This window comes from Vombatus ursinus, unplaced genomic scaffold (genome assembly GCF_900497805.2).
Source record: "Vombatus ursinus unplaced genomic scaffold, bare-nosed wombat genome assembly UNPS02011613.1, whole genome shotgun sequence".
Lineage (NCBI taxonomy): Eukaryota > Metazoa > Chordata > Mammalia > Diprotodontia > Vombatidae > Vombatus > Vombatus ursinus.
Genome location: NW_020951391.1, coordinates 2,972,259 through 2,990,211, shown reverse-complemented (window position 1 = coordinate 2,990,211; position 17,953 = coordinate 2,972,259). Strand labels below are relative to the sequence as shown.

Here is a 17,953-nt window from a genome sequence, read left to right as displayed (position 1 = left end):
AGTCATCAAGTGACATGGTAAGAGGGAGAAGAGAAAAGGGCCCAGGACAGAGTCCTCGGGGGCACTCATGATTGGATGAGGAAGCAGACAGATGGTTAGGAAGAGAAGAAAGAGAAGGCATTCTCACAAAAGCCCGAGGAGGGATTATCCAGGCAAGGACGATTGACCCTATCATATGTTTCGGAAAGGTTGGGAAGGATAAGAATTGAGAAGATGCTATTAGATTAGACAGTTAAGAGGTGGATCACTGGTAGTTTCAGCGGAATGATTAGGTCAGAAGCCAGACTACAGGCAGCTTTAGAAGTTGGTAAGAAGACAGAAGCAAAGATACCTATGGTAGAGACCCTAGTTTCTGAATGTCTTAGCTTGTTTTCTGGTAGTCACTGTCACTGTGTAGGATCTTATAGTGGAAAAAAATAGCACAAAAATGAATCGTGACTTGGTAATGCTTCATCATTTTAATTCTTTTGCTTTTCTCAGCTGAAAGTTTTCAGCCCCTTTTCCTTAAATGTTTCCTTAAATATTAAAAACTTAACTAAAACCACTATAACTCATTTTTTTTAGAAACAGTATGTATAATATAAGAACCAGTTATTGTAAAATGCCTTTCTAAATTAGAGGGTAAATTTTAGAGGGTGGAGTTTGAAGTCATAATGTAAACTCTCCAAATCAAAGCACTTTAGAGGGAGTGAACAATCTATTTTTATATAGTTAGTTAGAATAGAAAATGATTCTTCTTAAACCCTCTCAATTGAATGAAGAGTTTGGCCTGTTTTTGTTTCATACACATTTCCTTTCTGACATTCTGGAACCTACATCATTCTTGAAAGGTGAGTAGAACTGATGTGCTGAATTTATCATTTGAACGGCCTTGCTGGAGCCAGCATGGTTTATTTTTATTTTACATTTTTTCCCCTAAAGATACACGCCCTAAGGTAGGACGCCGACACAGTATGGAAAATATGGAACTTATGAAGTTAACACCAGAGAAGGTTGGCAATTTTTTTAATCTTTTTTTTTTAATTCTGAGAATTTTAGTAATGACAGTGCTTAATAAAGTAAACACTCAGTTTAAGTAATTTCAGTGGATTAACCAAAAAAAATATGAACCTGTGTAAATTTACAGCCTTACAACTGTGGGTTATGTTAAAAATCTGTCCTCATAAAGGAGTTGACAACTGAAAAAATAACTTAGTGACATAGTCGCCGAGACTTTTCAAGAACTGAGGAATTAGTAATGCAAAGGTTAAATTTGTTAGTAATTGATTATATAGCAATAGATATTTTTAATGAAAAATAACTTAAGCAAAAGACAATTTGCTTACTTGTATTTTTGGAATGAAACAACCTTTAGTGTTAAAAATAGTTTTTAAAATTCAAGGTACAGCTTAAAGAGACAGTTTCCTACATCTTCCCCTAAGTTAAGTTTACTTTGACAAGAGAAACTTTACCTTGGGAGATGTTGTTGCTAAAAGAATAATTGTGGGAAAGGTGTCTATAAACTACAATAAATTGTTTTCTTCAGCTTTTCTTAAGATTAGTAAGAAAATGACTATTCATTAAATTTTTTTCTAATTTCCATTAATATCTTTTGTTTTTACATCAAGTTCATTTCCAAATATAGCCCTCTCCTACCCCTACCCAGTGAGCCAGCTCATAACAAATTAAAAAGAAGGGGGGAAAGCAAAGTTCACTAAGGCAAGGGAGATCATCTCAATCGAGTCTGATTTGGCTGACTGTCTACTATCCATGGTTATGGAATAAGGATAATTAAATAGTGCATATTATCTAGAGTAAATGTCATTATGGCTAGATTACAGAATGTGGAGGGAGAAGAAGTAATGTCCAGTGAGGCTGGAACAGTAGGTTGGGACCGGTCTGTAGAGGGCTTTAAAAGCTAATTTTTTTAATATTGGCTGGTTGTTCGCCTTCATTTTTGAAGAGGACCAAAATGACATCACTAGGCTGATCAGAACAGTAGGAGCTCAGAAGGCTCTACACAGGTTGGGCACAAATATGAACATTTGGAGTGGAGAAGTCTCTAAATTTGCTCATTTTTTAAATGTATATTTTATACAAAAGAGGATAGGAAGCCAATGGAGTTGGTTGAGGAGGGGGATTATATGTTCAGATCTGCACTTAAGGAAAATTGATTAGGCACACTGTTGTATAAGACGGACTAGAGTGGTGAGAGACTTGATGCAGAGACCAGTTAGGAGGCTGTTGGGATCATCTTGGGAGACGTGATGAAGGTGGTAGTTGCATAAGTGGACAGGAGGGGGCAGAGTCAAGAGATGTTGCAAGTAGAAATGGCAAGACTTGGCAACTGATTAGATTTATGACGTAAGGGAAAGTTAGGCGAGGACAACGCCCAGGTTTTGAGCCTGAGACACCAGGATCATTGTGGCTTCAGCAGATAGGGACGTTTGGAAGAAAGGGATGGTTTAGCAGGCGTGATAGTGAGGTCAGTTCTTGACCTGCTGAGTTTAAGATATCTCCAGGACATCCAGTGAAAGTGCCCAGGAGGTGATTAGTGATATGGAACTGAATCAGGGGAGAGAGCAGAGCTAGCTGGGTATGTCCTGTGGGAGTCATCTGCAGCGATGGTAGTTAAACCCAGAGGAGCTTAGGAGGTCTCCAAGAAGGAAGGGCTGGAGAGGGAGGAGACGGCAGCCCAGGACAGAGCCTGGGAGAATGCTCAGCTAGTGGACATGATGAGGTTGAAGAGCCAGCAAAGGAGACTGAGGGGGCCAGCCGACCAGGAGAGGACGTCACACAACCCAGAGAGAACTTTCTAGTTTCCTCTAAGCTTATCTTCAATTTATCCTGTGTCTTATCTGCATGTAGATGTTTGTGTGTTGTATCTCCCATTAGACTGTGAGCTCTTGACAGCAGAGGCAAAACTTTTTGCCTTTGTGTTCCCAGCATTTAGCACAGTGCCAGGCAGACAGTAGGTGCTTAATAAATATTTGTTGATTTGAGTGTCAAATACAGCAGATAGGTCAAGAAGGATGATGATGGTTATTGACATTAAGATGTTTATAATTTATATATGTAATACTAGCATTTATATAGTGCCTACTGTCTGCCAGGCACTGTGCCAAGTGTTTTACAAATATTATTTCATTTGATCCTCACAACTCTAGTCCATCTTCTACATTACAGGCCTTAAAATATTGGAACATAGCTATCATGTCTTAGTTGTCTTTTCTCCTGGCTAAACAACTGCTCCTCACGTGACATGGTCTCAGGGCCCTTCACCCTCCTGGTTACTGTCCTCTGAATGCTCTCCATCTCATTCATGTCCGCATTGGCTGCGGTGCTCTTTACCATTGGAGGCTGTGCTCCCAGTGCCCTCTGACCAGGGCAGGGGTGTGGGGGCCGCTGCCTCCTTGGCCCTGGATTCTCTGCCTCTCTTAGCACATCCCAAGTTTGCCTTAGCTCCTGTAGCTGCACTTAGTGCTCTCAGATTTCGTCGTACTAGGTTCAACCCAAGACTATCCTGTCAGGATCTTTTTTATTCCAACTGTAGTCCAAAACCTCTCCAAATAGTTTTGTATCCCCTGCAAATTGTATAGTTATGCCACCTCTGTCTTTATTTAAGTCACTGACAAACATGTAACGTTGATTAAAAAATGTCAGTAGCCCAGGGTCAAACACATTTTTCGGCTACAGTCTTAGGAATTGACAGCCAAACTGATATTGAACCATTAATGACTATTGTTAATGAAATTAATTATAAGGCTGCCATTGTATGAAATTAGAGTCTACTTTTTCTTCTTGACCTCTCATCTTTGGGTTTAATTTTGTAGGTTCAGAACTGGAATAGTGAACTTCTTGCTAAGCAGAAACCTCTTATTGCCAAACCATCTGCAAAGTTGCTTTTTGTAAACCGACTCAAGGGGAAGAAGTACAAAAATAATTCTTCCACTAAAGTTCTGCAAGATGCTAGTAATTCTGTTGATCGCCGACTTCCAAGCTCTCAGAGGGTATGTTTATTGTGACTTTTGGTTTGGGCAGGGATGAAGATGTGTATTAGCATCACTTCTGTGAAAGTCTTTTTGCTTTGGTTTTATTCTGGACCTGTGATTTCATTGGTCTAGGAACTGCCAGAGAGAAAACGTCCTCTCCCAGTACAGATCAGCAGGTCTTAGAAGACTCTTTGGGGTACTTTCAGGTTAATTGCCTTTGGCTACATTACTAGTAGGTGTCAGTGGTGGGACTTGAACCCAGCTCTTCATCATTCCAAAGTCAGCTTTATCCATTGTGCCATCCTTTCTCTTAACCTTTGTTAAAGTCTTAATACATTACCCCATGATGGCATGGAGCAGAGACTGGGTCTCTGGACAGACATGGTGTTTATCTGGGGCCCAGCCTGGCTACTTTTGGAATAGCTCCTCACCAGAACGCTGGCCACGGTTTTGGTCACAGCACCTCCTTGTGTAGCTTGAAGGTTTACAAAGCACAGTGCAGTAAGGATGATCTGATCTTCAGATCCGGGGACCTCTTCTTACTTCTCATGCTCCTTGACCTTTCTGCAGTATTTCACCTCTCACCCCTTCCTTTCTTGATCTTTCTCCCCCTTGGTTTCTGTAAAATGTGGTCTTTTAATTCCCTCCTCCCACTGGCCTCTATCTTCTCACCAGACCCCACACCACTCTAGTGCCTTCAGGGCACTCTCCAAAGCAGTTGTTTTGGGCTGGCTTCTATTTTCTTCTCTGCCTACTTGACTGTCAACCCCCTGATTTGTTCCCTTGGCATCATGCACAGGATTCAAAGTCTGTATCTCTAGCTCTTGTTCTGGCCATGGCACCACTGTCCTTTCACTGCCGCCAGAACCTGAAAAAGGTCTGTTTTAAGAAGAATGTGGAATTCTCAAGTTACATTTGTTTTTCTCTTAACCTTTCAGAAAATCAGTGCTGATACAATTGGAGATGAAGGGTTCTTTGATTTGCTAAGCCGATTTCAAAGTAATAGGATGGATGACCAGAGGTGCTGCTTAAAGGACAAGAACTTCCACATGACTTCAGCCACGACCTCCTCCACTCCCCCCAAAACAAAGAGAAAATGTAAGTCACTTAAGCTGTTTCCATCACATCAGTGCCCTTGAGACACCTAGGGACAGGGTTATTTCTGTAGTGGAAAGAGTGAAAATTAGGGACACCCAGAAACTCACAGGAAACAAAACAGAAGAAAAAAGCCAGCATGACATTTTCATTCACAAACGCACAAAGCATGGGTAACAAGCAGTGTGACCTAGAGAGCCTGACACAACATATTTGGCCTTATCACTGTCTCTGAGACCTGATGGGATTCCATGATTGGAATGTGGTCCTGGAAGAGAATACTTTCTTTAAAAGAACAGGATTCATTAAAGGGTAGGAATACTGTTTTGAAAACGTGTATGTACTTGAATAAAGAAGGAGGGGAAATAGGATGGACATCATTTCTGTGAAGGTCGCTGGAGGAAGAAACAAGCATTTTTGACAGGGGAGTATATACTACAGGGTTCCTGGACAGAAAGAAGAAATAGATGAAGAATCTTCTGAGAAACACATCACTAGCCTCGCTAAGATTCATGATATAGTAGTAATAGGGACTTAAGTTGTATCAGATTTAAATAGAAACAGATCCCTGTTGTCTGCATATTAAAAAGACCACAAACATCTATATATATTGTATTGTATTTTTAATTACTCTGTTAAACATTTCCCAATTACATTTTAACCTGGTTCTGTGGCCTGAGTTTGACACCTCTGGTCTAGACATGGCTGACGCTTCCTCTCCACCCAAAATAGCACCTGATTTCTTGACTTGCCTTAATGATACCTAAGAAGGTGGAGGAACCAATGAGGCAAATTGCTATTCCGGATCTGATTTCCACTGCTAAGGGAGAATATGGTTGCTAGAGTGGCAAGGATCAGAACATTAAGAATTGAACACTATATATTAGAATTTATGGCATCAAAATAAAGTGAAAGTAGGGATAGTCTGACAGGCACCCGAGATTTTAGAAGAGCCAGTTTCAGAGGATTCTGTGGCCTAAAGTTAAACAGGGGAAGTCAGCCCAACAAGAAATGGGAAGTCCTCAAAAATGAAGTCCTGAATACACAAAAAACAATTCTGATGAGGAAGAGCAGGAATATTTGTTTTAGGGAACCCTGGATGCCCAAGAACTAATCAACCAGCTTCAGATTTTAGGACAAGTACAGAAAAGTGTCTTCTCAGGTAACGGAGGATGACTACAGAAGCATGGCACAGTCTTGTATACAGTGTGTCAGGACTACTGAAAATCACAAGGTGTTTGGAGTAGGCAAGGAGAGCCAAGGACCACACAAGGTGGTTTTAAAGCTACACTGCAGGGCAATGGGAGAACCACCCAAGTCGGGTTGAGGACCATTGCTTGGAAGGGATAAGTGAGGAAAAGAAGGCGGCTGCACTGCTCGGCTTAGTTTATCCTTTTTTCTCTGCTGTCAACAAGGATGATCTTGGGACTAGAAAAGACAGAACAAAAATGGCCAATTTTGTTCCTGTCCACAGTAAGTAGGAGAGAGCACCTCACTGCCCCAGAAGAGTTCACGTCTGAGGTTAACTAGAATACAATACCTCTAGAAAAGATCCAGGCTGTTCAGTTCCACCAGCACAGATCCCAGCCCAGCTCTGTGACACAGCCCATAAGTTCTGGAGAGCTGAACCCAGGTCTTCCTGTCTCTGACCTCAGCACTCTGTCCATACTTCAGACTGCCTCTCAAACCCAGAGAAGTGATTTGTCCCAGGTCGATGGACAAGCATTTATGAAGCACCTACAGGCACCATGCAGGTGCTGGGGATACAAAGGCAAAAGTAAGACGGCTCCTGCCTTCAGTGTAGGATTTATTAGAGGGGATGAGGCATACATGAAGGTGTGTACACAGCAGGTTTTTCAGGGGGAAGGTCATTAGAAAGGCTTCTTGGAGAAGATTGTGCTTCAGCTGAATCTGGGAAGAAACAGGGGATCATCTAGGAAGAGAAAGGGAGAGAGAGTATTCCAGGCACGAGGGAGGGACAAACTAGGGCAGAGGTTCAGATGGAGTTTTGTGTATGATGAATGGTAAGGCTGGGTTGGCTGGATCTTAAGAGTTCATGAAGGGCAGTAACATGTAGTAAGAATGAAAGGGCTTTCAGTGCTGAATAGGAATGTTTTTTGCACCCAGACCCTCTTTCTCCTGCAGTGGGTTTGGAGTGATATCTTGTCCCTTTCCCCACAATCCCTAATTCAGGTTCTAAGAAATTAGTGCTGTGGCTGAGCACAGAGCAGGGCTATGAGCAAGTCTGTGTCTGAGCATGTTTTACTACATTCCAAAGCCAAATATGAGTAAAGATTTAGATTCTGATTAGCCACACCTTTTCCTCCATCCATTCATTGGGATAACTGAGGTTTGGCTCCAGCAGTATTTTGAGGGGAGTATGTTCCTAGAGGGAAGTGATCATGTTTTTTATTCTTGTGTACTTATAACGGTTTGTGTTTCCTTTTCCTTCCTAGCTCTATCTGTTTCTGTTGTCTCCCCCCATACGGATGAATTTTTGGATCTGCTTGCTAGCTCACAGAGCCGTCGTCTAGATGACCAACGGGCCAGTTTTAGCAATCTGCCGGGTCTTCGTCTAACCCACAACAATAATCAGTCAGTGCTTGGCCACCTGATTGCCAGTGAAAACAAAGAGCCAGATGATGACTTCTTTGACATCCTTGTAAAATGCCAAGTATGTCTTAAATTTTTTTTGTCACATACATAGCCCTTGATGCCAGTGTATGTTGACGGAAATATTACACTTATAAAAATTACCCAGGACACTATAAAGGACTGGGTTTTTTTGATTTGGGCATTGTTTTAGGAAAAGGTTACTCCATTTGACCTCCAGACCCTTTGAGTGTGATGCAGCTGAATACTGAGACAAAGGAAACTGTAGGGTCATGGATTCAGAGGTCGAAGGAACCTCAGAGGTCATCTGAGCCAACCTCCTCATTTCACAAATGAGTAAACTGAGGACCCCAACGAAGGTGAACAGACGTGCCCAAAGCTACACAGATTAAAGTGGCTAGATTTGAACCTGGGCCCTTTGATTCAAAATCCAGGGCTCTTTTCACTGTATCGCTCCCTCATTCGAGTAATGGCTAAAGAGCACACCTCAGACATCATTACTTATCCAGGCACACCCTACACCACAAATAGTGACAACAGATGTGACCACTGGAAATAACGTGACAGTGTGACAATGAAACATCTTTTAGCCAAGGAACACTCCCAAGTTTTTTGCCACAGTCTCAGACCCCATCTAGATTGTTTTAAAGGAAACTGAAAATTATGCAAGTCATCTGAATGTGCATATTTTTACATGAATTTTGTACTATTGTCAATAAAAGTCCAAGTTAATATCCAAACTAGTAGCACATTCAGATGTGCTGCTGGGGTCATTCCAAGCTCAATCCTTTATTCAGAATGATCTGGCCCTTGTTGTAACAGCCTCAGTACATGCTTTCAGGGGCCTGCCTGCTAATTCAGACCCACTCAGTCCCACAGCCTTTGGGGCATGTTCTAAAGGACTTCATCAACATAATTTCAGCTACCTGAGCTGTAGCCAAGTATTTTGTTGTATCCATCTTGCTCCGGAGCTGTTACCAGGGACTAAACTGTGGTTGTTTAAAAAGGCTTGGGGTTTTTTTTTTAAATAATTAAAAAAAAACTTTTAATGTTTTAAAAATAAAAAACTTAAAGCCATAGAGCTAAGAGTTAAGACTAGTTTCCTCAGCAGGATTATATGGTTTATCATACTTATCCAAATCACCACAAAGATAAAGCATTTTTTTTGGTGAGGCAATTGGGGTTGAGTGACTTGCCCAGAGTCACACAGCTAGTGAGTGTTATGTGTCTGAGGCTGGATTTGAACCCTGGTCCTCCTGACTTCAGGGCCAGTGTTCTACCCACTGTGCCACCCAGCTGCTCCAAACATAAAGCATTTTGGAGGGTATGTATTATCAACAGACCTTTAAAAGCTGAGGTGTAATAACAACAATGCCAGTATGAAGAACAGATTTCACACAGAAAGCCATGCAGAGCCCCCAAAATGTTTTCCCTGTACTTATAGTAAACCTAACCCTCCATTAGAAGTATGGAAAATAGCAGCTCAGTCTCTCCGCCCGAGAAGCTCAGATAGCGTAACTGTGCTCACCTTCATTATTCTGATTATTGCCTAATGTATCCAGTGGTTGTGATTCATCCCACTTAACAAGCATTTGACTGTTAACTTTAACATTTGAAAGTACTGAATTGATCAAGTTGTTTCTACATGCATATTTTCATTTTCTCTGATTCCTTAGCAAATATCTTGAAAACTGAAAACTTAATTCACTTTCAGATATGGTTGCCAGTGAACAGTGAATAGACTAGCAAAATAATGTCCCCCAACCCAGTAAAGTGTGGTTTTCCTTTGCCATGGTAACATTTTAATCCCCTTTTCCTGTATCTTAGGGCTCCAGATTAGATGATCAAAGGTGTGCTCCACCACCTGCTGCTACTAGGGGACCAACGGTACCAGATGAGGACTTTTTTACCCTTATTTTACGGTCTCAGGCAAAAAGAATGGATGAACAGAGAGTTCTTTTACAGCGTGACCAGAACAGAGAGACCAAATTTGGACTAAAAGATCTTTTGCAAAGCAGTGCCTTGTTGGAATTTGAAAATTCAGAAGGAAAATCAGGAAACCATTAATACTGTACATTATTTCATAGTTACTGCAGGGAAAATAAATTTACCTTTACCTGAAAGGGAAATTTTGTAGCATTGTAGTAGAATTGATTATATAGCTTGTAGAATTGATTATATAGCTTAAAGGGTCTTTTTAGAATTATGTAAATATTTTAATTTTTTAATGGTACAGTGATGAAGAATTAACATTCCTCTGATTATCTGTTTGAATAGTACTTTAGTATATTTGTAGGTGCAGCATCAGCATGTGGTCACTGCTTAGGTTTTGTATTTTTTTGACAATTTGCTGAAATTTCTCTGTATTTTTGTAAAATAGGAAGGTATAGGTTAGGAATTTATCTTCTCACTAGAGTTTTTTTTTTATTTTAATGATTGGCAATGGTACTTTTTTATACTTGCCTGTGTTGGGGGGTAGGGTGCTTCTTCAAAATAATGTACTTAATTAATGTAAAAAGATTGTTTGTAAGAAACATTATGTTTTGTACAGATCTTGAATTTTTTTTCCCTCTTAGTTTGCTCCATTATCTTTACTTTGTCTTAAAGCCAGAGCTGGTACAAAGGAAACTCTGGAGGAATAAACTTTCCTCTCTTATTAAGTTTTGGGGCATTTTTTCCATATTTTGTATACATTTGTGACATGTACTGCAACATATTCTTCTCTGATGAAACTCCTGTGTTGTCTAGGCATCATTTTCAGTGATGGTGTATGCTTATGTTCACTGTCTCCAGATCCCAGAAGGGCTATATAACATGGAAGAAGTATTATGAGTGTTCTTCTTGACCCCAAAGTTGAGATCTAGAATCAGTGGGTTTTAATTGCAGGAAAAACAGCTCAATGTGAAGAATCTGTTAAGACAGCTAGGTACCTGCTCTTAGAATCTTGGTAAGTTCTTGAGTGACTGAATGAATCCTAAAGTAGATGGGCTGTGTAGATGATAATAATAATGAATGATATGTATATGGTGTTTTAAGGTTCCCAAAGAGCTTTACATAATCACACTTTTTTTTTCCTTCTCACAATCCTTTTGGGTAATACAGCTACCCCATTTTATCAGTTTTATATATGAAGAAATTCAAACCTCAGTATACACTTTTCGATTACACCATGTCTCATCGTCACCTGAGGTTTTCACATATCCAGGTACCAGCAGTTCTATCAGGTCTGCTGCTTGCTCTGTGTGTGAGCTTTCTGTGCCGCATCCCCTGCCATACTGGGACAAAGTCACAAAGTTGGCACTGAGAGGCGGGCTGATTACTGGGCATTTACTGATCCAGATGGCCCCCCCGCATCCCCTCCAAGGTTGTTTCTTCACCTGCACATACTACCTCCAGCCTTAGCTTCACAGAGTTTGCTTAGAGTGATAAGCCATCCTGTACTAGTACTGCTCGGTCATCACAAAATCCTGAAGTGCTGAGCTTTCAGTAAACCCATTCTTTTGCCTTCCTCTGACTAGCAGATTCCAAGTTCCTGTTCCCCTTTTCTTTGTGATTGAGTCACCTTCTGAAGTGAAGATCCTTTCTTTCTGCTGCCTTTCCTTCCACTCTTGTCTCTATCCCTCCACTGTTTCCAAATCCTTTGGCAGCTCCTGCTCTGTCTTAGATTTCATCCCAGCTCTCCAGAAATCATCACACATAGTTGGCCAACCCCCTCCCCTATGAGAGTGACTCCACTCGCGTTCCACTGGTTCAAGAGTCACCCTCATCAAGCTCTGATGCTTGTAGGCCTTCAATCACTACAACCTCTAAGTCTGAGGTTCATTCTCTCTGTCTCACTGTTCAAATCCTTACTGCTGTAATATGCCAGCTTTCTGCGGTTACTTTCTCCATCCTTTCTCAAAAGGAGTTCAATACTAGATTTCACAGTCTGTAACTCCTGCCCTCATTCTTAAGAACTTCAGTTTATGACTTTGTTTTTTGTTCCTCTGAATATCCTGGTCTTTTAGTTTTTCAACCTCAAGTCCCTCCATCTTTCCTCTACCTCAGTCACACCCTAGATGTCACCATCATCCCTGTTAGCTACACAAACAAAATCTGAAATAAACCCTTTCTGGTCATTTCCTGTCCTTGTCCCCACTGCCATCTCAAATTTCTCCAGCTCTGTTGTGCCATTCCTTCATCTGTGTTCTGGCTCTTTGCAGTCTTAACCCTAGTCACCCCTTGAAATTACAACTCTATCTTGTACTCACCCCTAAATGTTTAGTTTCCATGTTCGTGAACTCCAAAAATTCCTTTATCCCATAATCATTCCCATCTTTCTGTATGCCTTATGACCCCCTAAATCCCTGTCCTTATGGTGATCTTTCCTGCTACTCTTCTTTCCCAGATCACCACCCTTGCAATGACTATACTTTCCTCCCTTCCCAACATCAACTCTTTTCTGCAAACCAGTTCAACTCCACACTGTCTTTTGCTCTTCAATTCTTTGCTGCCTTATCCTGTTACTTACTCGGTCTTGCCAAATGCCCACCCTCAATTATTCCTACCCTTTGTCGCCTCTTCTATCCACGTGCTTTTGAATAGACTTGGGACAAATTCATGAAACTGTGGACTGTGTCTACACAAAACTGTCATCTAATCTCAACTAGGCCCTCATTCATCAAGGCAATCCTTCTACTCCAAACCTTTCATAACACTTGCCACAACACATTTTGCTGAGGACTTGAAGGACACTTTCAAAGGAGGTGGGGCAGGGGAGGAAAGCAGTAACGGATAACTCCCTCTTCCCCCTCATCTCACGCCACTCATGCATCTCCTACTATCCTTTATTTTGGTCTTGGATGAAAAGGTGGCCTATTTCCCTCTGCATGCACCCGTGGTCCCATCCCTTCCTGTCTTTTCAGAAGACCTCACTATCATCTACACTCTTCACTCTCTATCTACTGGGGTTCCTTCCCTTCCACCTAAAAACATACTTATGTTTCCTTAATCCTTAAAAAAAAACCCTCATTTGATTCTACCATCTCCACCAGCTATCATCCTCTATCTCTCCTCCCTTTCTTTGCTAAACATGTTGAGAAAACACTCTATTTGCAGTCTTCACTTTCTCTTGTCTAGATTCTAAATCCTTTGCAATTTGGCTTCTGATGTTAAAATGCTAATTGCCTCCCCGGGGGTACTCTCTAATCTGGGTTTTTGTTAGACGACTATCTTCGGGTTCTCCTACCTCTCTGCTCCTCATTCCTCTTTGATGGATCTTCATACCTGGAAGGCCCACTACCCACAAGTGTTTCCCCCGAGGCTCTGTTCTGGGTTCTCTTTTCCTTTTGTATTAATGGTCCTCTATGTAGATGAATCCCAGATGTGTATGTCAGAACCTTCTCTGTTCTGAGCTCCAGTCCTGCCTGCATCACCAACGATGTCCTCTAGGCGTCTCAAATTCAACATACATAAAACAGAACTCATTATATTTCCCCTCCCAAATCCTTCCTGCTTCTGTACTGTTGTAGTCACAGGTATTACCATCCTCTTAGTCTCCCAGATCTGCAAACTCAGTGTCGCCTCACTCCTCACTCTCACTCCACATAGCCAAGCTATTGCCCAGTCTTGGGATTTCTATTTTCAAAACATTTCTCATGTACATTATTTTCTCTCCACTGCCATAGCCACCACCCTAATTCAGTTAACCAGTATCTATTAAGGACCTACTATGTACCAGGCATTGTGGTAAGAAAGAGGGATACAAAGAAAGACAAAAAATTCATTGCTTTCAAGGAGCTCACAGTCTAATAATGGAGAAGAAAACATGCAAACCTCTGTACAAACATGCTATGTACAGGATAAACTGGGAGTAATATCAGAGGGAAGGCACTAAGGTTAAGGGAGACTGGGAAAGGCTTTTTGCAAAAGGTGAGATTTTAGCTGAAACTTGTAGAAAGCCACAGAAGCTGAGAGGTAAAGCATTCCAGACCTGGGGGAAAACATACAGTCTCATTCCCTGAGCTTACAGTTTAGTAAAATAAGAAAACCATGATTATTACCAGGGATCGTGGAGAAATCCTGGTTGTGATTCTGTCATGTCTGGATGATCTCAAAAGAAGAGTGGAATAAGTAGGGGAAAGGAATGCACTAGGATGGGGGGAAGGGAGAGGAAGAATGGGGGAAATTACTCATAAATGAGGTATACAAAAAGGAGTTTACATAAGATAAAGGGGACACTAGGAAGAAGCATATGACGCTAGAACCTCACTCTTATCTGAGCTGGTTAAAAAAAGCAGCAGTAGCAATCATGATTTTAGCAAAAGCAAAAAACAGACCTAAGAGAGAAGTTCTTCTAAACGGTACCATAAGCAATGAATTAATATCAATACTAAACATATCTGCAATGTACCAAATGGAGTGACAGCCATATTCTTAAAGGAAAAGTTAAACAAATGAGTTACAGGAAGAAATAGAGAGTAAAAATATAACAGCAGGGGACCTCAATTTACTGTTTCAGTCATATTCGACTCTTTGTGACCCCATTTGGGGTTTTCTTGGCAAAGACAGTGCAGTGGTTTGCCATTCCTTCTCCATCTTATTTCATAGATTAAGAAACTGAGGCAAACAGGATTAAGTGACTTGCTGAGGGTCACACAACTCGTGTCTGAGGCCAGATTTGAACTTAGGTATTCCTGACTCCAGGCCCAAGCCACTGGGCCACCTAGCTGCCCTTCATCCCTCTTAGACCTAGACAAATTGAACCAAAAATAAATAAATAAATAAATAAAGTTAAGGATCTGAAGAGAATTTTAGAAAAGTTAGCTATGCTAAGACGTCTAAAGAATACTGAATAAGAACAATAAGGAATATACACCTATTTCACAGCTGTACATAGGACATGCACAAAAACTGAACACAAAACCTCACAAATGCAGAAAGGCAGAAATGCATCTTTTCCTAACCATAATCCAATAAAAATTATATTCAATATAGGAACTTTGAGGCAAAGATTAAAAATTAATTGGAACCTAAATGACTTAAACCTAAACACTGAGTAGGTGTAAGAACAAACTATAGAAATAATAACGTCATTAAAGAAAATCACAACAATGAGACACCACACCAAAATGTGTGCAATGCCAATGCAGCCAAAAGAGTAATTGGGAGAAAATGTGTATCTCTAAATTCTTTCATTAATTAAAAAAAAAAAGAAGCAGATCAAGAAATTGGGCACAAAACTAATAAAAACTACAAAACCAACAAATTAAAAATCCCTAAAAAATTAAATCCCAATCCCAACAAATCAAAAACAATAAACACAAATCCTGAAAATGGAGATTAACAAAACTGAAAGTTAAAAAAAAAATCACTTAAAAAATAAAACTAGAAACTTTTTTCTTGGGGGAGAAGGGAATAAAAACAGATAAGCCATTAGCTAATTTGAGTAAGAAAAATAAAGAAAACCAAATGCCAGTACAAGAAATTAAAAAGATGAATTTACAACTAATAAATAAAAGCAATTATTAAGGAGCTGTTTCTCCCAACTATATAAGCCAGTAAAACTGACTAATGAAACATGAATATTTACATATGAATTACCCAAATGAAGAGAACAGGAAATAGACTATAAAAGAAATTGAACACATCATAAAGGAACTCCCAAAGAAAGTAGTCCAAGAATCAGATTTAAAAGTGAATTCTAAAGATTTAAAGAACAACTAATTCCAATACTACATAAACTATTTGGAAAAAAAAATAGGTAAGAGGGAGCCTACAAAATTACTGCTAGGACACAAATATGGCCTCTATATCTAAACCAAAGGACAGTCAAAACAGAAAATTATGGACCAATTTCCCTAACGAATAATAATGCAAATATTTTAAATATTAGCAAAGAGGCTACAGCAATATATCATAGCAAAGCACTACAATCAGGCTGGATTCATACCAGAAATGTAAAGCTGGTTCAAATCAAGAAAACTATAAGCATAACTGACCAAATTAATAACAAATCCAAAAAAAATAATATTTTAATAGGTGAAGAAAAGGCTTGACAAAATATGACATTCATTCCTGTCAAAAACACCAGAAAGCACAGGAGTAAATGGAGCTTTTCTTAAAATAAGTAAGGTCTATCTAAAAGTAAGAGCAAGTATTATCTGTAATGGGGACTTTCCAGTAAGATCAGGAATGAAGTAAAGATGTCCATTATCACCACAATTATCCAATACTGTACTAGAAATGGTAGCTACAGCAATAAGACAAGAAAAATAAATTAAAGGACTAGGCTTAGACAGAGAGGAAACAAAATCACTTTTTGAAGATGATATGGTTTATTTAGAGTTTCTAGAGTCAACTAAAAACCTAACCAAAACAATCGACTTCGACAAAGTTGCAGGATATAAAATAAACCGACATAAATCATCCACATTTCTTTATATTACCAATGTAATCCAGCAGGAACTATGGAATGCAGCTCCCTCTTTTTACTGAGCCACAGAGAGATTATGTGACTTGCCTAGAGTCACATAGCTATGTAAGTATCTGCTTTGACTATAGTATTAAATATCTTGCTAGCTCAAATCGTTTTCTGCTATATTTCCTAGTTTATGAAACTTCACATAGAGTAAAATTTAGAAAATAGTGACAAACCAAAACTTTTCACTTCAGTCTTTATACAAAAATAAAAATTTATTATGCATACATTTTGGTTCTTAAAAGATATTATAAACATTACAGCTGATCTTCATTCTCTTCAATTCCATATTCACAAATTTACCTACTCAATAAAATTAACTTTTAACCCTAAAATCAGTACTCATGGTGTTTTCACAGTCGTGCCCAGAGTGGCAAAACATCTGAGTTGCCTGTTGCACATGTCCCCAGTTAAAGTTAAACAAGATTACTCTTGGCCTTCTTATTTCAGCTCTCATGCTACTGTAATCAAGGTCCTTTTCTCATCTATTTAGTGCCTGTTTTCCACCTTTTTGTGCTTTTTATTGATGATCTGCTGTTTAAAATGGCCCTGAAACATCGTGCTGAAGAGCTGCCTTGTGTCCTTAAATGCAAGAAGGCTGTGAGGCACCTTTTGGAGAGAATACATGTGTTAGATGAGCTTTTGTTCAGGCACCAGAGATAGTGCTGCTGGCCCTGAGTTTAATGTCAATGAATCAACAACACAATACCTCCAAAAGAAGGAACAGGAAATTCACCCATCTGTATGAGGTCACTCCAGAAAGTGCTAAAGTTAATGTGACCAGAGGCTCACATGAACTTATCCCTGTATTTCCCCCAGAAGCAGTGGCTAACTTAGTGTTTGTGGGGGCTTTAGAGAACATAACTACCTTGATAGATGAGAATTAACTGTGCTTCCTTAAAACTTTTTCCAAAAGCTTCAGCCTACTCCCACAATGATTTTTCTGAAAGCATAATTGTCATGATGTGCCTTAACCACAAAGGAAACCATAATGGAAAATAGTGGCTAAGAATACACAAGCCTCAGTTCTCCCTGCCACCAACTATATTGTGAAACGATACATTCAACTTGTTTTTACAAAATCAATCCTGTATAGGGTGCATACATTCAACAACAACAATTTGACTCAAATATCTCCCCAGTGATACGAGTCTCTAAAAAAACAATGAACATTTTTAAAAATGACTTAGAATTATGGTGCAATCAGCTAAAATCCTAGGACCAAGGGTCTATGAAACAACACAGACTGGTTGGGGGCTTGAGGGAACCAATACTGATGAACTGCTCCTCTCCACTCTTTTCCACGTCCACAAGTTTATACCAAAGTACATCTCGACATTTTTTCATTACACATCTTCCTGAAAAGGTAGTAAATGTCATGAAGTAGGCCAGGGGTGGAAAACCTGCAGCCTCGAGGTCACACGTAACCCTCTAGGTCCTTAAATCCAAAAATCCTTAAATCCTTTGAATCCAAACTTCACAGACCAAATCCTTTTAATAAAAGGATTTGTTCTGTAAAACTTTGACTCAGTCAAAAGGCCAAACACAAGCAAGGACCTAGAAAGCTACGTGTAGCCTCAAGGCTTCCCATCCCTGAACTAGGCATGACACAAAAATAAAAAATGTGTTCCTATGTTTGTAACCAAGACACAATAGAATCAAACTTAGGAATGAAAATTTTCTTTGAGCAATTATTTAAAGGAAAACATGAATAAAGTTAAATATTAACAATATCTATGTTGAGAAATAATGAAGTATTTGCAAACCCAAAGCATCATATGAATATGCTTTAAAAAGAAGGAAACTAAGGGTAGAG

At 39.7% G+C, this 17,953-nt stretch overlaps 1 protein-coding gene across 2 annotated transcripts in view; it reads left to right on the top strand.

The window, feature by feature from the left end:
• Nucleotides 1-10,339, top strand: part of GPSM2 (G protein signaling modulator 2) — a 54,332-nt gene extending 43,993 nt beyond the window's left edge. For both annotated transcript variants that reach the window (XM_027856797.1, XM_027856798.1), the window contains 5 exons: nt 922-992; nt 3,813-3,989; nt 4,910-5,069; nt 7,523-7,740; nt 9,507-10,339. In XM_027856797.1, the coding sequence (XP_027712598.1) occupies nt 922-992; nt 3,813-3,989; nt 4,910-5,069; nt 7,523-7,740; nt 9,507-9,746 (866 nt within the window). In that variant the 3' untranslated portion in view covers nt 9,747-10,339. The remainder of the gene's footprint in view (nt 1-921; nt 993-3,812; nt 3,990-4,909; nt 5,070-7,522; nt 7,741-9,506) is intronic.
• Nucleotides 10,340-17,953: the final 7,614 nt, after the last annotated feature.